The sequence below is a fragment of the Corythoichthys intestinalis genome, chromosome 3 (assembly GCF_030265065.1).
Source record: "Corythoichthys intestinalis isolate RoL2023-P3 chromosome 3, ASM3026506v1, whole genome shotgun sequence".
Lineage (NCBI taxonomy): Eukaryota > Metazoa > Chordata > Actinopteri > Syngnathiformes > Syngnathidae > Corythoichthys > Corythoichthys intestinalis.
This window is the reverse complement of record NC_080397.1, coordinates 2761240-2785706: the sequence shown is the minus strand read 5'-3', so window position 1 is coordinate 2785706 and position 24467 is coordinate 2761240. Positions and strand designations below refer to the sequence as shown.

At 39.4% G+C, this 24467-nt stretch overlaps 1 protein-coding gene across 4 annotated transcripts in view; it reads left to right on the top strand.

Annotated features, from left to right (window-relative positions):
* Window positions 1–4378: 4378 nt before the first annotated feature.
* The window catches only part of agpat9l (1-acylglycerol-3-phosphate O-acyltransferase 9, like), a 54551-nt gene continuing 34462 nt past the window's right edge, over window positions 4379–24467 (top strand). For 2 of the 4 annotated variants that reach the window (XM_057830905.1, XM_057830907.1), the window contains exons 1-9: window positions 4379–4521; window positions 5255–5420; window positions 5518–5584; window positions 18677–18825; window positions 18906–19051; window positions 22873–22947; window positions 23028–23117; window positions 23199–23292; window positions 23361–23476. In XM_057830905.1, coding sequence (XP_057686888.1) covers window positions 5277–5420; window positions 5518–5584; window positions 18677–18825; window positions 18906–19051; window positions 22873–22947; window positions 23028–23117; window positions 23199–23292; window positions 23361–23476 — 881 coding nt within the window. In that variant the 5' untranslated portion in view covers window positions 4379–4521; window positions 5255–5276. The remainder of the gene's footprint in view (window positions 4522–5254; window positions 5421–5517; window positions 5585–18676; window positions 18826–18905; window positions 19052–22872; window positions 22948–23027; window positions 23118–23198; window positions 23293–23360; window positions 23477–24467) is intronic. The other 2 variants (XM_057830906.1, XM_057830908.1) reach the window with 2 other exon arrangements.

Sequence of the window (24467 nt, the reverse complement as noted above, 5' to 3'; positions counted from 1 at the left end):
ACATTTGGAGGCCTGGATATGCACGAAAACTCACCAAATTTTGCACATACATGCGGCTTTGTGTGGATTTCGATAATCTTGCAACGTTACAAAAAAATGTAACAAAATGGCTCAGTGGCGCCCCCTTGAATTTTTCAAAAAGGCGTTTCCTATTAGGTTTTTTTAACGTAGAGCAATGAAATTTGGGGAGTCGATACCTTGTGCAAAACTGCTCCAAAAAGTCTCTGCACCCATATTCCAAACCCAACAGGAAATCGGGTATTTTGGATCGCTTGTGAAATTTTTATCAATTAACAGGGTGCACATTTGAGACCTTGTCACAGAGGGAATCAGTTGGATCATCTTCAAAATTGGTTAGACAATTCAGGAGACATATGAAATCTAAACTTTTCAAAATGGTGCGTTTTCATTCATGGGTCTGACCTGGGCGTGGTGCCAAAGTCGGCCATTTTTTCGGCAAAATGACAAATTCAGTAAAGGACTAATAGCTCCTTGAAACAACGTTCAATCTTTTTCATATCTGGCATGTATATGCGGCATCCCACCCTTAACACGAGTGCATTGAAATATTACTCATTAGGTCTAGCGCCCCCTAGTGGGAACAGGAAATGCCTTTTTTACGAAACAGGCTCCTCCTCCAAGGAAAAAAAATCTATTCACCTCAAACCTGCATCAGGGGAGCCTTAAGACATGTGTTCAGGTGCCTGATGAAAAATACTGAGGTTTGGTTGAAGTCGAAGGGTCCAACAGGAGAAGTAAAAATGACTGAAGCCATTTCGTCTCACCACAAGTTTTGAACAGTCATAACTTCTACAACATATCTGCGCCAAACATATCGTGCTTGTTGAGTCATAGTCTGAAGGGTCCTGTAGGGGTCATTTGCATCAACCCTACAGCGCCAACTAGTGGCAATAGAAAGTCACTCATTTTTTAAAATATATGTCCAGTTCTTTTCAGGTTGGTCATTGTAGTTTCAAGACCTTTTAAAATACTTATTTTACGGCCCATGTCCACATGTCTCTGTCTGTTGCTGTGATGACCCTTTATTCGCTCCTTTTTTGTAGTCCTCTGTCCAATAGGGGTTTTTATCTCTTAGGTGTGTGAATGTAAAGAGGCAACTTTCGCGCATGTTAGGTTCTAATGAGATGATTAGAGAGGACGATCTGCCACCACCCTGACCTGCACACTGTCCGAGTTGCATGACATCCGAGTTGCGCTAGATTGCGAGGGCCCGTTCAGTCCTGCTTGCAGGCCTAGTTCAAACTTGAGTCTTGAAAAAGAGGGGGTTGTCTTATAATCAGGGCCGTCTTATATTCGGGCCAATACGGTAGTTTGTTTATTAAAACTGAAATACCGTATTGGCCCGAATATAAGACGATGTTTTTTGCACTGAAATAAGATTGAAAAAGAGGAGGTCGTCTTATAACTGCGGTCTAAAAAAAAAAAAAAAAAAAAAACTGCGGCCTAGACATATACCCATTCACGACGCTTGATGGCGCCAGTCATCAATGAATCAAATGCTGAACGCGACTCGGGCGGCCAAAGGGAACCCCTGACACGAAGAAGAAAGTGGTAAGAAGGAAAAGAGAAGAAAATACCAGTAATAGAAGAGATAACCGAAAATGGAGAAACTTCGCGACAATTTGGAGAAAAGTGGGTCGAAGATTGGCCAGGTTAACCGGTGTTTGGCCATTCCTTACTACGCGGCGAAACGTCCTACACAATGCTCAGGGCGCTTGCATATGCATTCACACGCATGCGCACATCGGTTGGAAGCGGCGAGTACTCACTATTTTTGTTTTTATTTAGTTATTTAGAACCTTTTCACAGCCTCAAAGATACTTTTTGCATGTATTACCCTCTCATACTTTTAACCATTGTGTTTTTTTGTGTTAGCTTTGAAGCAGTTGACCACATTAGTCACGTAGCGTATTTAAATCGTCCTTATTTGACATAACTACATTTAAGTATTTTCTGCAGGCATTTCTTTAGTACGTTATTCCTGTATGCATCTAAACAAAACAAGTTTAGAGCGCACGGTAGTAATTTAGGTGTCAAATTCGACTAATGTAGGACGTTTCGCCGATGTAGGACATTTTGGCAGAACACCGGCAGCTGAGGAGAAGTTATGACGCAAACTTCAAGTTGATGGTGATAAATGAGGCGGTGTCTTCAAACAACTGCAAAGCGGCTGTGAAATATGGTGTCACAGAGTGTAATGTACGGAGATGGAGAGCTCAAAAAGATCGCCTAAAAAATGCTCAGTCAGAGAAAAGCTTTCCGTGGTCGTTTCTGTATAAAAATTAATTTGGTGTTCAAAAAGTCTTTTTTCAAACTTAAGTCTTGAAAAAGAGGGGGTCGTCTTATAATCGGGGTCGTCTTATATTCGGGCCAATACGGTAGTTAACTTTTTAACTTAATAGTTAAAATCTTTTCATAGAAGAACTAAATCTCACATGATGCTTATCGATGAAACATTCCACTATAACATGTCCACCACCGGTGACTTATTTTTAGGGGGGATGTCATACGAACACATACTGATTTTTCGGACTATAAAGCGCATCAGAGTAATAAGGCTTCAACGAATGGCCTATCGTAAAACTGCATTCGTATATGGGGCCCACCGCATTATAAGGCACAGCAGGAGTAGTAGTAGTAGTAGTGGTGGTGGTTAGGCTTGTCTTATGCATCCACTTGATAAAGCTGCGCTCATGCCAAGATGAACAATATTGGTCCATACTGTATATAAGGCTCATCAGATTATAAGGTGCACTGTCAGCTTTTGAGAACACAAAAGGTTTTTGGTGCACCTTATAGTGCGGAAAATACAGTATGTAGCATTGTAAAGGGAAACATCTTATTTTCAACGGGATAATAGGTTGTCATTTGGGATGATTTTTATTGAGCAGTGCAGATTTTACGGTGTGATTGGGCTGGATATCGTCCTTCCATCTGACAACGCTGTCTGTTTGTCCCCAGTCCGTGTCATAACTTCCAGCGTTACTCTTGAAGTTTTGTTTCGAAGAGAGAAAAAGGAAAAACAAAGCCTGCATGAGTTGAATCGACCCAGAGACTATTCAATACCTATCCTGTATCTGCTCTCTCTCAGTCCTTCTGTTATCATTAAGATAGAGGAGGACTTTTCTTTACAATGGGAAAGTTCTTTTTTTCAGAAGCTATTTCAATTTGTGACTTTTTATCATTATTTTGTTCATTTAGACGCTGGTAAATGTTTGTTGTTGAATTAAAACAAAAAAGAATTAATGAGTAATATTTTTGGCTCACCCTCGGTTTTCTGATAGTTTCCTCTAGTTCTACCCTGAATAGTATAATAACAAATCTTCTGAGTTCTGACCGTTTTATAAACACTACTTACTTATGGAATGTGATTCTCTTGGCTTTTGTATCCGCTATGCACTTATTTAAGCATCCCATTGCAGCACAATACTGTGGCATACTGTCATTTTGTTTAAAAATACAATACGTAAAATAAAGTCTATACACTATAAACAATTCGATAGTACCGCTCCAAAATGGTGGCTGACTTGCAGCGCTTGGCTGTCGCAACCCAATGGGAGTTCCGACAGAATGTGACTGGCGCATGCGTAGTACATGCTTACGCTAACCGTGCATGCGTTGATATGCGACCTTTTTACGACAGTTTGGGTATGTCATGTGTTCGGGGATTTTTTAATAATTTTTTTTAAACAATGTAATGGCTGTATTGGAGAGCTGTATTGTGCTTACCTACAAGCCACTGTAACGTGGAATTTGGGGGGTGGGGGTGGGGGGTGGGGGGGGGACATTGATTTTTATTGTATTTATTAATTCTTTAATAAGAAACTATTAATTTAGCTCAATTTAAAAACCCCATTGACTGTTAAAATGTTATGTATGTATGTATGTATGTATGTATGTATGTATGTATGTATGTATGTATGTATGTATGTATGTATCTATCTATGTATGTATCTATGTATGTACATTTTTTAAAGTCCTGTTACGTGAGCCTTGCTTGGTGAAATAAAGTTTTTGTTTTATAAACACGAGACCCCCAAATTGTCGACCCATCATTAAAATCCATTTTCTTCTTGCCATGAGTGACATTCAGAATAATAATAATAATAAAAAAAAGATTTATGAACAATTTTGTTGTTGTTGTTGTAATTAATGGATTTATAAAAGTAATAATGCAGGACATTGTGGTAAAAACAAATTTTGGTGGGGGATTATCGTAAGTAGAATCGGCTTTATCAAATATATCGTTCACAACATTCAAATATTTGTTAGTTTGTTTATTTAATTTCGCACCAGTAAGGTAGCGGTTGCTGATGACGCCTTTAAACGCAACTCGTTGAACTTTGGTACACTAGTTAGCAAAATGGGCGTGGCGAGTCCGCTTAATGTGCACTCTTGTCTCTCTCCACTCGAGAGGGACAAGAAAGGACCACAAAAGCAAGCCGAATCGCTGTTTCTTCCCAAAATAATGACGCTTTTCGCTGCCAGGGACAACCCGAGGTAGGAAACATTGCAAACACGTTCACTGGTCAACGTGTTGACGATCTGTTGGGCGAAATTTTGCATGTTTTATTGGTTTATAAAGTGATCGCAAGGTTGATCCGTCTCAAGTGACAAAATGTTCACAGAAGTGTTTCACAACTTTTCTCTGTCGCGTCTTGGCACAAATTATACTTATGAAAAAGTCTTTTGGGCATACCACAAACAAAAATGACTAAAAATGAAACGGAGGTTCATAGACATTAGGTAAAGGTTCTTTCCTAAATAATAATTGTGTCAACATAAACACTGCGGCTCTTATATACTCTATAGGAAAATCACAAAATAGTTAAAACTACAACATTTACTGGCTCTGTGTAGATAATGTGCTCTATTTGTTCATGAAAAGCTAAAGAAAATATTTAAAAGTACTAGCCGTAAAGTGTTTTTTTTTTTTTTTTTTTAATTAAAAAATAAAAGTATTAAGCAAGCAGTACGCGTACACTGAACTAATGCACTCACCCCAAGGTGGAAAATTTCCCAATTAACTGTGAAATCTGGACTATTCCATAGAAAATCTTAAATAAATGAACAATGACATTTTATATCTCACAATTAGGAATTTTAGGACCACTTAACTCGTCTACTACTGATGGTGAATGATGTTGCCAGCAAATGGATTGGACGGCAATGGTGGCCATTAATATGTCATTCAGCCATTTCTGAATGCAGTACAGTATGACTCTGCTTCCAGCAGGCTTTAAGAAAAGGTGAAGATGGAGGACTTCTGGGCGGCAGTAGTTTGGGTTGGGAGGATATGGTTGTGCCTCATAGTCTGCCTGATCATGATCCCTGCCATGTTTGGTTTCTCACTGGGCATTTCGGAGGCCTACATGGACATCCTGGTCAAAACATTGGAGGTAATCTACTTTATTTCAAATCCATCCAGGCTCTAGTCTTCAAATAAGTATGGGGATGGTTCGATGGCGTAAGAATGTTATTCTTTTTATCTATTAGTGGGCCACACTAAAATTACAGAAGGCAAGCACAGAAGAACAAACACTCAAAGCATCTTCATCTAGTGGTAAGTACAACAGATCGGGGCCGGATGTATGGGGGGGCCGGGGTGGGCCCGGCCCACCCAGACATGAGTCATGCCCACCCAATCAAAATGTCGGGAATATCTATTGTAGCGTTGCACTGGATATAGAGAACGTACGGAGAGTTGGCCTCACCTACTTTTTTATTGCAGGATTAACGGTTACTGTTGGCCGCAACCATGGCGAACAAGCAATCACCAAAACAAGCTGTTTTTCCAACCTCGTTTGTTATCCGCGCGCTTCCTCTCTCTCCTCCAGACACATTCTCGCAATCGGACATCCGGGCATTAATGACGTCTCCAGCCACAACAAAGCGTCGCCATATTGAAGTGGGGGCAAAATACGGGTCACAAGCAGTTGCTCTGTTGTGCATTGTAGTACAAACGCGTTGAACTTTTGTCTTATTTGCGGTCTTTTTACCGTCGGAATGACTAAAAGTTGCCGTGTTGCGGGTTGTAACACAAGGAAGAGTTCGTAGCCGCATTTGAAGTTCTTCATTCTTCCTCATGAGAAGAAAAGGACTAGCAAATGGCTGAAAGCAATCAATCAAGGAACAGTAAAAGAAGGCGGCTTAGTGGACCATTCTCGCCAGTGGGAACCTAAATCCAGGCACATTTACGTTTGCAGCTGACATTTTATTACTGGTTAGTAAACTTTAATCGATTTTTTTTTTGTTTGTTTTTTTGTCCCAATTAGCTGCTAGGATTCAGTAGACTAGGCAGTGGTTATTATTACCGTAACCGACAACTCGCAAAGCGTTATTTTTCTTTTGCCGTGAACTGCTCTGATCGGTCAATCGGTATATTATTGGCCTGGTGGGAATTGGTTATTTTGCCGTGACGTGTTCACGGCTAAATAACGCTTGGAGGCGAATTACCGGTTACAGCAGAAATAATCACTCCGTATATACTACCAGTTTTCTTAGTTCCACACAGTACATATTCCACGTAATTGATGAAGGTCAACTTACTGGGTGACTTTATGAGGTAGTTGTAGATGTTTCCGAACTCCACTGCAGGCAATTCCTTTGGATTGTTCATCCAGCTATCAGCTGCGACTTTGTATAGGCAGATTTGCAGGCCAATACACGCTAATTTTAAGTTGTATTGCCTCCTCTCGTCTGTCGGCAGTGACTCGTGATAATAATAAGTCATGTTTAAGACGTTTTTATGAAAAAACACAGCTGAAATATATGAATTTCAGACGTTTTCCTACAGATGTTTACCTGTGCGTGCCCCCATCTCAAAATGGCGACACGTTGCTATGCGAGATGACGTCATCATGACATCACGCCGACTGCGAGAATAAGTAGATAGATGGGGGGGGGAATAAATAAATAACCCCCCCAAAAATTTATGCAGCCTCAATGGGACACAAGCCAGTGTCCTACTTGCGCCGGTCGCAAGCCTGGAGAAATGCAGAGGGTAAAAAAAAGCCTGCATTGGGGTGACACCTCAAGATTTCATTGTGCCCACTCTGGTGGGTAAACCTAGATCCGGGCCTGCAACAGATGTGGACTGTTGGTAGAAAAAGTATACACGCTGTTAAAATACAGATTTTGGAATGAAAATGAGACCAAGTTTTAATCTCAAAACTTTTTTCCATTTATTAATTACTAGAAACTGTCATTTTCAAGTAGTATTTTGGGAGTTCGAAGGGAAGTAAAACTAAATCACTCAAAAATAAAGATACACGATAATATCAGTCACCGATAATTATCGGCCGATAATGGCAATTATGACGTCACACAGATAATCCAGATAATAAAAAAATTCAACCGATAATGCAATCCGATAATTATATATTTGATTTAGCTTCCAAATGTGCGCAACCGAAGAATTCAGCACGCCGCCTCCTCAACCCCTCCCCTCTCTGAAGCCCCTGAGGGAGGAGGGGTTGAGGAGGCGGAGTTACACGACAAGAAGTAGTTGAATATTATGGCGGCTGTTACTAAAAAAAAAAAAAACGACGCTCTCGCCATCTGCGGAACATGTACCGTAGAAGTTCCACGAGGCAGAAAGAAAGCGTCCTCATTCAAAACCACTAACCCAGCAGCCATTTAAAACTGCTCCACAAAGATTTTTGGAATGAATACGAGGATGCTGCTAGCGGGAATGCTAAAGCTATTGTAAACACTAAGTTAACCCTTTAAGGTCTGGGCCTATTTTGTCTGATTTTGCATGCCCTTGAAGTTGCCTTTATATTTCAAAGACAGAATTGTTTACGATGGCCTGGTTTGGTCCCTTTTTTTGTGACAACTTGAACTTCATGTCCAAACTGTTTTTTCCTTCACTGACCAATTATAAATCATAATTTTGGGCCCAAAAAGACCAAAAATTCCAAAATCGTTTTGTCAAAATTTTTAATATTGATGTCCAATTGACAACCAAACATGCGTAACGAACCGTTTTGAAACTTTGTAATATTTATTCAACATGTTAGGATGAACATTCAACCAAAAAAAATTAGAATAAATAGTCTTTTATTTGACAATTCAACATAAACAACAGGTATAGCCATTGGCGTTTTTTGCATTTATACATGCTCTAGTCAAAACAGGTTATATACAGCAGACCAAACAGTGAAGAACAGTGAAAAAATATACCATCTAACACAAAAAGTGTTTAGAGGCCATCTCTTTATGAGTTTAGGTATTGCGGCCCATCACCTGATGAAAACTATGTACACACAATCAAGCTTCTTGAACACACATTTATATACACAAATTGAGAAGACTGATTGTGGGAAAAAAATATATATATATAACATTGGGGAAAAAAGTATTTTCAAAAATATTTACAATAAACAAGTTAAATTTTTTTCAGGCATGCCACTCCGAAAAGCAGTTTCGTCCTGGAATTAGACACAGGGCTACATCACAGCCCACACTTCCATGGGGTGTCGGTCCTCTTTCCACCCTTCCATTTTCATTTCACTTTACTTTCATTGTCACTATAAATGTACATGAAACAAAAGTCAGTATTTATGAAAATAATAAAGTATAAAATAAAATATATACAGCAATAAATAATAATGGAAATCTATATGTATGACAATAGAAAGAATACCGTAGCTGAATATGTGCTACATCCCTAATCTTCATATAGAAAGAAGACCACAAATTATACTTTGATCTGATATGCACATTTTATTATTACATACACAAACACGCACTTATATTGCATCAAAATTAACTTTGTCTTGCAATATCAAAAGAAACTTTTACAGCATTAAAAAAAAAAAAAAAAAAAAGCGAGTTGGCTTACCTCTGCTCGTCGATGGCGTCACCCACGTGTTCAAATCCGTCACTATCTTCACTCGAGGACTCTTCCGAAGAAGACGATGATGACGAATTTGGACCACCCTCTTCCTCAAGTTGATCAAAAAGCACAATTGCTTGCGCTAAATTTAGTTTTCCGTTCATCCTCAAAGTCACACAAAGTCGCTCGCTCGCTTGCTTGATTCAAACGGCCGTCGCTCCCCCCTCGCTGCTTCAGAACACTCCTGCCTCTCGTTCGGTGGAACCTCGCACGGCAGTTATATTGATTAAAAAAAAAACAACGCATTTTGTGCTTCCACTGTGACTTCGAAAGGGTTCGTTTGATTTGTGTTTTTTTCATGGAGCTTCCGTTTTGAAAAAGGACAAGAAATGATGGAATTATAGACATAAACAAATGATCCATGCAGCGTTTTAATGTTTTTTGAGAGGACAATAAAACTATAAAACTTAAATGACAATATCTCACGTTTTAGGTGGTCGATTGACTTCAAATAACAACGAGAGTAAACCGCAACTTCCGCACTTTAAAACGAGACCAACCAACGGCATGTGGGTGACGTAATTAAAACGCGAGGGTGCTTCAAAGACGACGTGCGCTGAGGACGCGCCGGCGCGTCCTTCGACTCTCAAGGGTTAAACTACAGGGCTTGTGACGATACAGAGTCGGGCTGTTTGGGAATGCAGGCCAAGGCAGGTGGTAAATTCGCATCTAAGGCTAAACACCGGCACGACTGGAGACCGCTAGTCGGCAAGTAGCCGTCTTCCGACGGAGCCCCCCGCTCTGGCTCTCGCTCAGGCCGCCGCCGCCTCGCCGTAGCCGGGGTGGGCCGAGTGCGGTTCCCCGGCTTCGGGACCTCCGGCGGACACCCCGGTTTCTCGAGCGTTCCCCCACGGCGTGCGAGCAGAGCCAGGACCCGAATACGCCGCGGCGAACCGGCTGGGGCGGGCGGATTATCCGGTACGAACGTAGTTGCCGCCGAGACGAGACACGTTTTTTTTTTTTTTTTATACCTAAATGACCCGAGAACCAAAGTCCTGGATAAAAAAAATAATGCAGTTTATACGACCACCATTTTTCATGAAAAAGTGATGTCCAGTAAGCAAGCTTATCATGACGGCACAGTGGTTAGATGGTAAGAGTGTGACAATATCTCGATACAGCGATATATCGCGATATTTTGCAACCCGATGGGTTATCGATATGCTCCCGCCAAGAATCGATACTTTTATTTAACATATTGGCCATACAATGGAGTATGGATGCTGTAAACTGCTCAATGTTTGTTGAGCAATTCCTTGGCGGCAATGTTCCCTCTAAGCTGCGCGCATGCGCAATCGCGCACTGCTGGCACCTACTCTGCGCACAAGAAATTCAATGCTGCGCACAAAAAAAAAAATCAACAGAAACGTATTAATTGCGTTATAACTCGGTGAGTGACAGGTGTCCAGGAAATGATACGTTAAGTTTCACTTCCGCTACGCAGCCAATCATAGCATTGACATTGCTTCTGTATTACCCAGCCTACACGCGCGGTGTAGGTTAGCAAGCTGACAACAGTGCGTGCGCGCGGCGGAGTTGAGAGACGCAAAGGCCAACCCCTTATCATGGCGAAACGAATGGGCAGCGACACCTCCACTCACCAAGCCAAAGTAAAAAAGAAATGCGGTTCATATAAGATGGAGTGGCTGTCGGAGCATGTGCAAATAGACGAACAAGCGGTGAAACTGAAGCCAAAGTACCAAGTGAGTTTTCAGAGGGAAAAATCTGGACTGAATGGAAGTTGGACTACCTCAAGCGTCATATTCAGCAGAAAAGTCATTTGAAAGCTGTTGAAAATTACAAAGACTCAAGATGCGTCTGGGGATTGGTACATTTTTGCGGGAGAATGCAAAAGACCGACAGAAGAGAAACGAGCTGTCCCACAAAATAAAATCGGACCCAGAGCAAGTTGAAGTTCTCATTGACAATATTTTACTTGCCATCGAAATGAATGCATCAATGGTGTCAGTTCAACAAATCCGCAATCACATGGCAAAGTATGTGAGTATACCAGAAAGCTAGCGAAGTAAAAACTATGCCTTTGAATTTGTAAACTCAATCACACCAAATGCAACTCCTATATATTAAGACGTGAAAAATAAGGTACAATTTCAGTCAGATTGGTGTGTATTCTAGTGACCTTTATTAAGATATTTTAACTATGGATATTAATCATTAAATGCTCTTACTACTAGATAATTTATGGGCAGTAGAAATGCTAATAGGCGTGAAAAGGCGTGATACTGGTGTGTGGCCGCTATGTACCGTATTTTTCGGACTATAAATTGCAGTTTTATTCTTACATTGTACCCTAGAGCGACTTATATGTGAACTTATTCACACATTATTATATCATTGTTGCTAGTTAGCATGTTGTTTAGGCTATAGTTATCTGAATAACTCTAAATAGCTACAGTATGTTACATTGACATACCAGGCATGTTCTCTGTTCGTTGTTTATGAGTCATGTAATGTTAGCATACCGTACACTTATTCAGCCTGTTGTTCTCTATTGTATTTTTATTCTAAATTGCCTTTCAAAATGACATGTCTGTTCTTGGTGGTGGATTATACCAAATAAATTTCCCCCAAAAATGCAACTTATACGCTGGTGCGACATATATGTTTTTATCTTTTCACTGCGCATTTTTTGGCTGGTGCGACTTATAGTCCAAAAATACGGTACACATCTGATGTTGCTCATTGTGGGTCGCAGTGTGCTCAGGGAGAGTGTGCATTTGCTCAGACACATGAAAAATTAGAGGGAACATTGCTTGGCGGTCCACTAGGGGCGCTCGGGAGTGGCGGTGAGGGTAAAGTGCGCACAAGTTGTCTAGAGAAGAAGAGAAGCTCCAAGTGGGTTGAAAAAATAAAAAAGCTCCGTGAGAACGGTGGAGGGAAAAAATGAGAAAAATATTGCTACAAATCACACATGGGGACACACTTTAGATTTTACACCAACAAGAAAGGAAGCAAGGTGAACAAGGACTTTGCTGTATGCAAGAATTGTCTAAGAAAAATAAGTTTCACTGGGAGCTGGTGACGTAGTGGACACTGGAGTTTGTGAGTTTTGCTTTCATCACTTGAGGTAAGAAAGTTTTGCAATGTAATTGACTTTTTAATTTACATGTATTATTTTGATGACATTTGGTGTTGAATGATATAAAATAAACCAGGACCCTAAACTGGATGAAAATGAATATCGAACAAGCCCACATGAATTTACAGATTTATTTGAGAACCAATTTCCATCTAGTTTACTACACAAACTGTTATTACTGTCATTTTGATACAATAAGCTATAAAAATGGTTTGAATAGGTTCCAAGATATATAAAGTGATGTGCATGATAATTAATGTAGCCTACATATTAAAAATAGGTAATTATTGATGTAGCCTACATATTAAAAATAGGTAATTATTGAATTTTTAATTTCTATACATTCAATTCATATTTTTTTTAATTCAATACTTCCAACACAAAAAAAAAAATCAGGATTTCAACTCAAACACTATGAAGTAGCTAATATTTTGTTGTTTTTAAGGTGAGGAAGACTGTGACTGAGCAAGTCTGACATCTTAATTGCTGAAGCAGATAGCGGAAGTGCTCAAACCAAGCAACAAAGTTCATATACGAAGAAAAGACCCACCAATTTTATCATTGCCCCACTCCAAGCTCAACTGCTGACACCTACGGCACTTTTTATTTTTTTATCTCTCCAAGCGATATCAGTGGTCGTGGTTGGTTTCCTCTATATGTGCAGGGGCACAATTTGCAGTAGATTTATATTTTACAGCAATGTTGCACAGAAAAGGTGTCACTGTTTAATAAATGACTTAAACAGTATTTTTTTCTATTTTCAAATATCTTTTTTTCGTTTCAACAGTTGTATCGTAGAATTTCATGTATCCAATTTCTGACCAATACATCGATAATCGCTGTATCGTGATATAATCGTTATCGTGAGCCTTGTATCGCGAATCGTATCGTATCGTGAGGTGCCCTGAGGTTCCCACTCCTATTAGATCAGTGGTCTCAAACCGGTCCTCAAAGGGCCGCAGGGGGTACTGGATTTCATTCCAACCAAACGAGACAAATACCTTTTCACCAATCTGGTTTCTTACAAGTGTAATCAGTTGATTGCAATCAGGTGCTGCTTATGTTAGTAGAAACCTCATTGGTTGAACTGTTTGTGCTGGGTCTGTTGGAACAAAAACCAGGACCCACTGCGGCCCTTTGTGGAGTCGGTTTGAGACCGCTGTATTAGATGGTAATTTAAACATGGAGAAAACGAAGTCAGCCAGTCAATAATACATTCAGAATGTAAAATGACGAGCGGTCAGTTGACTTTGTAACGCTGCCTTTATTTTCGGCTTAACAAAACTCAGGCACAAAACAACACGCACGCGGATGCGAGCTCCAACTCTGTCCAAATAGTACTGCCGTGTATCAGTTTAGCTGCTGTAAAGCAAATGTCGTGAAAGCCGCAAATGTAAACAAAGCGCTGCAGAATGGGTACATGACATCTCGCTCTTTTGAGTTAATCATTTTCTCAGTGTGCAACAAAGCATATAACATTAGCAATCACTTTTCAAATTATTTAACTTATTTCTCTGATCAATTACAGTCACAGTAGATAATCAAATTCTTAAATCTATATTCTGTAGCCACAAATATTATTCAAAATCTTTCCTTCTAAGTTTTTTTTTTTTTTTTTTTAGGATTAAGTATAATAATGTATTGCTTAAAACAAAGCTGTTAAGATTTTCAGCTAGCTATTTTTCTTCCAAGAAATCTGAGAGAAATACACTTGAAGCGATGGCAGATAATTTCACTTATTGCCAATAGATTTACACTTAAAACTGACTAGTTTTAAGGAGGTGTGTTTTGCAATGTATTAATATTATATATGTTAGGAATGGCTTACTTTTAAAGGCATTTTTGTGCAACTTAGGTATTTACTCTTTAAGTAATTGTTGCCAAAAGTTTACCATTACACAATGTCGGACAATCTGTCATTATTTAGATGTTTGAATTGACGACTTGTTCATATTTTATATTGAAAAAAAGAGCAATAAATTATATTTTTGCACAGTGATATTTTCTTTTGTGTGTACTTTAAAATTTTACATAAATCTTTTAATAGAATTATCGGCTTGACATTATCGGTTATCGGTTGGAATGAGGAGGAAATTATCGGTTATCGGTATCGGTTGAAAAATGTATTATCGTGCATCACTACTAAAAAATAGAATCAAGAGATGTTACGATCCAATGACGTGGTCGGAAATTGGGTGTGATCTGTTTTTTTAAAAAGTCTGCAATCTCACCTCCCTGATCAGAGATAATTAGTGATGCACGATGATAGATTTTTCAACCGATACCGATCATTTCCTCCTTGTCCCAGCCGATGACCGATAATGTCAAGCTGATAATTCTATTAAAAGGTATATGTAAAATTTTAAAGTATACACAAGAGCAAATGTTACTTTGCAGAAATAAAATATATTGCTCGTTTTGTCAACATCAAATGCGAACAAGTAGTAAATTCCAACATCTAAATAATGACAGATTGTCTGACATTGTGCAATGGTAAGCTTGATAAGAACAAATGCTAATATTTACTTCAAGGAAGTGGAATAATCTGGCCCATTCATCTGTTAATTAGTCTATAACACTCAAAACAAGATGGAGAAAAAAATATTTGTCTAGATTTAAGAAAAATTATCTGATGAAGACGTCATAAATTTATAGTTTACTGAATGCATCACTGACTGACTGACTTCTTGTAAGTGTGGTTTGGTGCATGTTGAAATTATCATCTAACCACTGGGCCGTCCAGATAAGCATGCTTACTTGACATCACTTGTCCAAATGTCCATGGTGAAACTGATGTGATCGGCATATTTTTCACGAAGAATGGTGATCGTTTAAACTGCATTATTTTTTCATCCGGGGCTTTGGCTCTCGGGTCACTTCTGTAAAAAAAAAAAAGTCTCTCGTCCGACCGAGCTTTAGCCTTCGCGCTAGCAGCCGCCTCGTATTCGTTCCAAATATTTTTGTGATGCAGCTTTAAATGTCTGATCAGGTTAGTGGTGTTGAATGAGGAGGCTTTCTTTCTGCCTCGTGGAACTTCTGCAGTGCATGTTTTGCAGATGGCGAGCGCACCGTTTGTTTCACACACAGAAAAATCTACCAACGCTGGTGACAGAGCCGCCATGATATCCAACTGCCTCAACCATGTCGTGTAACGCGTCACTCATGCAACAGGGGCTTCCGAGGGTGGAGGAAATGAGGAGGCGGCGGTGCAGAATTGGATAAAACTGCTTCGATTGCTCACAATTGGAGACCAAATCAAGTATCTAATTATCGGATTCCATTATCGGCCGATAATTATCTGTAACCGATATTATCGTGCATCTTTAGAGATAATCCAATGTTGATGGTTTTCAAGTTGTTTCTAACATGCCAGTTAAGGTTTAAATGAAAAGCACACAAAAAAGAAAATCGAAAAACAAAGAAAACCCTTTGTTTTCTTTTGTTCCTTAAAATTCCGCAAGCTTAATGCTAGTGTGGGGCAGTGGCAATGGACGCGGTAACAAAAAATTGGCATCATGTCTCAATATTTAACTCTCAAAACAATTGTCAAACAAAAGCGGTTCATTCACGGACAAGAAAAACAACAACCTTTACTGACATATGCGCTTCGTATGCCGCCAAAAACAAATTTTATCAAAAAGCTAAATCTTGACTACTACATCTACCCCCTTTATGTCGATGTACAGTATGGTTACAGTATCTGTCAATGGCTCTATGCTTCCCAATGGCAAAATTGCGCAATCAGAGAAAATCCATTCCATGAAATTGATCTTGGTCTAATTGTTTTTACAGGCTGAAGTCCTGTCAAGTTGGCACTCAGGCTGTTGTTTTAGTTCTCGTGGATACTAACTTTGGAGTACAAGTCCTTCGTCATTCGTGAACCAATTGTCTTGAAACTTGGTAGCTATGTAGAATGAGCCAGTATCTATTGGTCCTCGGAGCCTGATTTTTTTTTATAAAATATATTTTTTAATCGTAGCTAATTAATTAATTTCTGAATTATAGTTAGGAGTTTGTCGGTTCAGGGCAGCACTCTGTAGGTTAGGAATTTGCCAGTAGAAGGCAGTGCTGAATTATTGTTACCTGTAGGTGACAAATTAGGCAATAGAGGGCAGCTTTCAGCCTCAAATTGCACACACGTTCTTGTTAATGTCACAAAAAATATTGTTTGATGAAAGGCGTTTCGACTTTATGTATTCACTTTTGAAAAACAGAGCTTTGACGACAGGCATGCTGCAACGTGTCATTTCCTCATGCGGTTAAAGTCAGGCAAAGAATGCTGAAATGAACGACCACAAAAAGCAAGATGTAGCAATGAATGTGGCTATCGTCATACACAATAAACATAGGTCACCATATACGTTTATGATCGGCTACAGGGCCAAGTTGCTGAGGAAACTATCGCAACTATCTCACAAAATGATATTTTTCTTATCACGCTTGGTTTGGAAGACCCTTAACATCGGGAAAGCAGGAAAATGTTCAACGGTCATTCAAATTACTCTAAAAAGAAAATAAATAATAATGTGCTGATTTTTTGCAGTTAGAAAACACTTAAAGAATTTTGTCCCAGGCATTTTGCACCACACTAGTATTACAACCAACAAGCCCCTATGACAAAAAGACATAACCCGTAAAAGCACAGAGAGCCATTTAACAATGTGAGAATACCATTTTATTTTGTAGTTTTTTTTTTTTTTTTTTCCTTTTGGTTTTATTTGTTCTTCGAATTGCATGGCATGGCTATAAATGATGTATTCTAATTTCTCCACCCTTGCTGTAAAATAGAAACAAGCTACGTCAGCATCCAGTGTTTGCAAAGTGTGTCACTGTTATATTCATCATTACGTAATCTAGACTTCAGTCAGTATAAAAACTTTGAACGCTTCAGAGGCAGTAGTCTCCCACATATTGTACATTTGTGTGAGTACAGTGATACCTCAGCTCACGAACGCTTAAGCTCACGAATTTTTCGCCTCAAGAACATTAAATTCGCGAGCATATAGTCTCTGCTGACGAACTAGTTTTCGGCGGACGAACCAATCCACGCGGTCGAACAGTGCCACGAGAAGCTGACGCACGCTCACGGCGTCCCAGTTCGTCCCCTCCCTTTCGTTGAGTGCGGACGTGGTTTGTGTTTGATAGACATTTTGGACCATATTGAGTGTACTTTTGCTATTATGGGACCGAAAAAGACCCCACCACAGGCTAGTGTTAAGCCTCAGAAGACATTAAAGAAAATAAGGTATATTTTTGTGTAGTTTTAAGGCTTATTTAGTAGAAAATTATGTTTAATGAGGACCTGGGAACGGATTATTCTCATTTTAATGGTTTCTTATGGGAAATAAATGTTCGGAAGACGAACTTTTCGCCTTACACTTTCTGGGAACCAATTATGTTCGTGAGCTGAGGTATCACTGTATTTGTAAAACATGCGCTTATCTTTAATCTTGGATTTTGCCCTTTATCTTATCAGTTGAAACCAGATCAGTTTTGTGATTAACTCTTAAGTGGACCATCACATTATAGTATGTTAGATCAAGATGACATTTAGTGACATGATTGCATGTAGGGCTGCAACTAACAATTCTATAATCGATTAATCAGAAGATTAATACATTAATCGGAGAAATGTCACTATTTTCAATTACCTTCACAATTTAACTTGAAGGCATGTTGTAAGTAACAATGAAGACAAAACGGATGACTATTTCTTTCTAAAATATTTTATCACAGCTTCCTGACTTAGCTGTAGTCTACAACTGTACTGTTTTAAATAAATAAAACAAGGTTTTTAATAAAGGTTTTGAGGATGAAACATGAAAAGAATTTCTCTGTACACAAATCAGAAAAAAATCCTGTTCATTCAAATTAAAAAAAAAAAAAAAATTAAGTTTTTTTTTTCTTGTGGGCAAAGCGCTGATATGAAGTGTGTCAATGACTCATTTCTTTATACAAACTAAACAACAAGATTGAATAAGGAGGAGGTAGACTAATGAATCAGTTTTCTTTATCTAATAGTTGTTCTTAAATACAATCCAAATCCAATTTCGAAGCATTTGTATGACAATTTCGTTTGAGTTTGTAATGAGACTCGAAGATGTTATATGAAATGGTTATTTGTGTGATTTCTTTATAAAAAGAAATGACACAATTTTACTCTCAAACAATAACTCAGGTGCTAATATGCTTCTCCAAAACACAATATAAACAAACACTGAAGACACTAATCAGCATAATTGCTAACTAGCTTAGCGCTCCGTGCTAAGTAGTAATGTATCATCAACAAAGAATACAAACAATACAATTGGCTTTATATACTCACCTCTGACTGAGGCACACTGGATCCAACAACACAAGACATTTTAACTCTCGACACTTTGTAATATTATGGATTCAGCAACCCAACAGCATCAGCAGTAGTTGCTAAAGCAGTTGCAGCAGGGAACTTTCTCTCCCTTGCTCTAATCACTGACGCGCGCGCAGCCACACATTACACACAAACTAGGACCCAAATGGGCCAAAAATCGATTATTAAATTAGTTGGCAACTAATTTATTAATATATTTTAATTGATTAGTTGTTGCAGCCTTAATTGCATGATTCTAGGTAGACCACAGATTTGCTTATTGCATTTGTACATATTTGTGTCTGAGCTCTCATCCAGAGGGAAGATGGCTCCATGGAGAAAGAGTTAGAAGAATTAAGACGAAGTCGCCCCAAACCTCCAGTTGGTGGCGATTTTACACTTAGCGACTGTTTCTATTTCACCCGCAGAGGGATTGAGAGCATTGTAGAGGATGAGGTACGATGACGTTACTTTTTTATTTTTATTTTTTCTTCATCAATAATAACACTTGTATTTTGAATCAACTTTTGATCAAGGTGACTCAGCGGTTCTCTTCAGAGGAGCTATTGTCTTGGAATCTCCTCACTCGCACCAACAATGACTTCCAATACATCAGTCTGAGGTTAACCCTGGTCTATGGTCTCGGCATATTTGTCAGATACTGTATTCTCGCACCTCTCAGGTATAGTGAACGAAAACATGCCGATTGTGTTGTTGCATGGCACATTTAAATATAAAATACATTGACATTGCTAATTCAATTCTCATTGTCACTGATTAGCACCCACGAGAAATTATCCATTCACTCATATTGACTTTCAACTCGGACGCACAAAAAATGTCCATTAATGGGCCCAAAAATAAATGAACTGGAAGTGACCCAGAAATGCCCCCAAAACCAACATGTAACTAGGCCTGCAAGCAGGACTGAACGGGCCCTCGCAATCTAGCGCAACTCGGACGTCATGCAACTCGGACAGTGTGAAGGTCAGGGTGGTGGCAGATCGTCCTCTCTAATCATCTCATTAGAACCTAACATGCGCGAAAGTTGCCTCTTTACATTCACACACCTAAGAGATAAAAACCCCTATTGGACAGAGGACTACAAAAAAGGAGCGAATAAAGGGTCATCACAGCAACAGACAGAGAAATGTGGACATGGGCCGTAAAATAAGTATTTTAAAAGGTCTTGAAACTACAATGACCAACCTGAAAAGAACTGGACATATATTTTTAAAAATGAGTGACTTTCTATTGCCACTAGTTGGCGCTGTAGGGTTGATGCAAATGACCCCTACAGGACCCTTCAGACTATGACTCAACAAGCACGATATGTTTGGCGCAGATATGTTGTAGAAGTTATGACTGTTCAAAACTTGTGGTGAGACGAAATGGCTTCAGTCATTTTTACTTCTCCTGTTGGACCCTTCTGCTTCAACCAAACCTCAGTATTTTTCATCAGGCACCTGAACACATGTCTTCAGGCTCCCCTGATGCAGGTTTGAGGTGAATAGATTTTTTTTCCTTGGAGGAGGAGCCTGTTTAGTAAAAAAGGCATTTCCTGTTCTCACTAGGGGGCGCTAGGCCTAATGAGTAATATTTCAATGCACTCGTGTTAAGGGTGGGATCCCGCACATACATGCCAGATATGAAAAAGATTGAACGTTGTTTCAAGGAGCTATTAGTCCTTTACTGAATTTGTCATTTTGCCGAAAAAATGGCCGACTTTGGCACCACGCCCAGGTCAGACCCATGAATGAAAACGCACCATTTTGAAAAGTTTAGATTTCATAGGTCTCCTGAATTGTCTAACCAATTTTGAAGATGATCCAACTGATTCCCTCTGTGACAAGGTCTCAAATGTGCACCCTGTTAATTGATAAAAATTTCACATTCGATCCAAAATACCTGATTTCCTGTTGGGTTTGGAATATGGGTGCAAGAGACTTTTTGGAGCAGTTTTGCACAAGGTATCGACTCCCCAAATTTCATTGCTCTACGTTAAAAAAAACTAATAGGAAACGCCTTTTTGAAAAATTCAAGGGGGCGCCACTGAGCCATTTTGTTACATTTTTTTGTAACGTTGCAAGATTATCGAAATCCACACAAAGCCGCATGTATGTGCAAAATTTGGTGAGTTTTCGTGCATGTCCAGGCCTCCAAATGTAAACTGTACTAGAAATGGACAGAAATTTCACATTCGATCCAAAATACCCGATTTTCTGTTGGATTTGGAATATGGGTGCAAGAGGCTTTTTTGAGCAGTTAGGCATAAGGTATCTACTCCCCAAATTTCATTGCTCTACGTTGAAAAAACCCAATAGGAAAGGCCTTTTTTAAAACTCCTTTCTGTCGCCACTAGTTGGCACTGTAGAGTTGATGCAAATGACCCCTACAGGAACCTTCAGGGTATGACTCTCAACAAGCATGGGAAGTTTGGCGCAGATATGTTGTATATCTGCTGAGTTATGACTGTTCAAAGTATTTTGCGAGACAAATTGTTGACGATCATTTTCACTTTCATGTTTGGACCCCTCCGCTTCAACGAAACCTCAATATTTTTCATCAGGCACCTGAACACAGGTCTTAAGGCTCCCCTGATGCAGGTTTGAGGTCAACAGATTTTTTTCCCTTGGAGGAGGAACCTGTCTCGTAAAAAAAGGCATTTCCTGTTCTCACTAGGGGGCGCTAGGCCTAATGGGTAATATTTCAATGCACTCGTGTTCAGGCTGGGATACCGCATATACATGGCAGATATGAAAAAGATTGAAAGTTGTGTCAAGGAATTATTAGCCATTTACTGAATTTGGTGTTTTGCCGAAAAAATGGCCGACTTTGGCACCACGCCCAGGTCAGACCCGTGAATGAAAACACACCATTTTAGAAACTTAAGATCTCATATGTCTCCTGAACGGTCTCACCAATTTTGAAGATGATCCAACTAACTCCCTCGGCGAAAAGGTCTCAAATGTGCACCCTGTAAATCGATAAAAATTTCATATTCGATCCAAAATAACCGATTTCCTGTTGGGTTTGGAATATGGGTGCCAATGCTTTTTTGAAGCGGTTTTAGACAAGGTATAGACTCCCCAAATTTCATTGCTCTAGGCTGACAAACCCTAATGTTATAGGCCAATTTTAAAATTTCAAGGGGGCGCCACTGAGCCATTTTGTTACATTTTTTTGCAACGTTGTTAAATTATCGAAATTTACAATTTTCCGCACGTATGTGCAAATTTTGGTGACTTTTCGCGCATGTTCAGGCCTCCAAATTGGCCGTTTTCATTTGCCCTGAAAAAAAAAAAAAAAAATAATAATCCTTTGCAAAACAATAGGGCCTTCGCACGCCTAGTGCTCGGGCCCTAATTATCTAAAATCAATAGGAATTGAACCGGAAATGCTCCAAAATCGACAGTTTAAGACAAAATCAACAGTAAGTGATCCAGAATTTCCCCAAAATCAATAGGAAGTCACCCAAATTTTTCCAGATATTGCTATTTCTAGGTTTATTCCTTGGAAATACAATTAAGATTGACTTTATCAAGTTTGAACATAAGAGGACGTATAATAGAAAATCGTCTTTTTCCAAGTAGTTCGTATTTGAATAAGTTAGTCTATCAAGGAGTTTAATAACACCTCAAAAAATGCCCCAAAATGTTACCCATTACTTTTTATGGGGGGAAAAAAAACTTGAATGTAGTCACAATGTTGATAAGTAAGAATCATTGAGTTTCAATGAGACTAAACCCCATCTTAAAAATCTATTTCATTGATTTCAATTTTTATATAGTTATTTTAACTTTTGTGTATCTATTCATTAAATTTGGATTTTATTTTTACACTTTTGCTCCCTTGCGTAGAATGAAATAATTTTATGTTATTCACACCTTAAACTAAATTGGTGTGAACTGGTCAGAAATAGATAAATAAAAGCTGAAAAAATGACTAAAAATGAAAAAATAAATAAATGTTGAAATCAGTAAATATGCAGTATAACATGAGGCGCATGCAGTGCTGCTGGGTCTACAAAGTACACTTCTGGTGCTCTTCGGTGTGGGGATCATAAAACCGAGGTTTTTTGTTTTTTGAATTGTCAGTAAATATGCATTTTAATGATCAACTTTTAAATAAATTAAATGGAAATAAACACAAAAATAAATCTTAAAAATATAGATATTTAATGACATGTTTAACTGTTTATGTCGTTGATAATCATAGACGTCCAGTCATATAGTTCTTTTCATTCTTCTGATGTGTGTGTGTGTGTGTGTGTGAGCGTGTGTGTTAAATGAGTTTGTCGCTAGTCGACGTTCAATCCATTCAAAGTGGGAGTGTTGCCACCCGTCCCAGTTTAAATGGACTTTGGACATCTGTCGCTATCAATAGCAGCCAATGAGTTAATTTAGGCATGCCCGTTTCAAGATTACAGGAAGAATACGAAAGTATTGCCCAAATTGCACTAAACTGTCAGTGTTGCAAATCATGTGTTGTGTTCCCCCTCAGGATAACTCTAGCCTGTATTGGTCTCACCTGGCTGGTCATGGGCACATCGGCAGTGGGGCTGCTTCCCAACTCGAGGTAATCACGAATCACTCACGAACCACACTGGAAAGCCTTCATTTGACTTTTCATGTTGAGTGCTCCACTTTTGTCATCAGGATGAAATTCTGGCTCAGTGAGTGGGTCCACGTCATGTGCTACAGAATCTGTGCCCGAGGCCTCTCTGCCGCCATCCGCTATCACAACAGGTACGACAAATCCAGACAAATGCAGGAAAATGTGGTCTTTTTTTGACTTAGAATTTTGCTGCTTTGCTTTTGACCCGTTAGGGAAAATATACCGAAAAAAGGCGGCATCTGCGTGGCTAATCACACCACCCCTATTGACATTGTCATACTTTGCAATGATGCCTGCTATGCTATGGTAGGAAAAGCAATACCCGACACACCTGCGGACATTTTTGTAGTCGTGAATGAACTGGTTTGTGTCAGGTGGGCCAAGTGCATGGAGGTCTAATGGGTGTTGTCCAGCGGGCAATGGTGCGGTCCTGTCCCCACGTGTGGTTTGAGCGAGCTGAGATGAAAGATCGCCACCTGGTGACCAAGAGGTCAGTGGTTCACGTTTCGCCCTCCACGAATGAACCAATATGATTGTATAGCACTTGACCGACGCGGTGCAAAAAGAAGTCTGTCCTGAAATAGTGCAGTGTTTGAAGTCACAATGTTAACACATAGTGGGGAAATTTGGGAAATGAAACAACAACTATTTTGATGGTCGATTACTTGTAGAGAGACACTTTATGTCAGAGTTCTCTTTTTTAACCCTCTTAACCCTTTATAGGCTAATTGACTATTTTGGTAATAAAAACAAAAAAACAAAAACAAAGAGGGAATCAAAATCCGATTCCAATTCCGAATCGGTTCCGAGTGTTTCGAGGCCTCGACATCACAATGAAAAAGCCTTAATGATCCCTTTAACGATCCTAAAGACGCATATTGCGGCGTGACGTGTCTTGTTGTCCAGAACTAGCATGGCGCCAAGAACCACTCGCTCCAAAGTTTGGCTACACTTCACCAGGAAAGAGGGTGAAAATGAAAGGTTACGATAGTTTAGCATGAGCATTGCCGCCGTAAACATAACAATGACAGCACGTAGGTTCAAACGCTCGAAAGTGTGTTCACTTCACGAGGAAAAATTACAACAAAGCGACTTGCAGTTAGGCCTGTCGCGATAACAAATTTTAGTGTGCGATAATTTATCTCATAAATTATTGCGATATGCGATATTATTGCGCCCCCGCAATTTTTTTTAAAAACCAATTTACAATAACACAGTGAGAATACAGTATATATATCAATAGATCAGACATGTCCAAAGTCCGGCCCGGGGGCCAAATGCGGCCCGTGGTCAAATTTCATCCGGCCCCCAGCCTCTGTCATAAAATCAATAGCGTCTGGCCCGCACACAGACTTAATAAATTGGTCAGCAGTACTGCTACCAGCATATGAAGTAGCTTACACACTAAATGCTGCTCCTCATTTACCCACTAAAAGGCAGCAGCACTCTAAGCGACATTACCCGTGTTACCCTTTATTCCC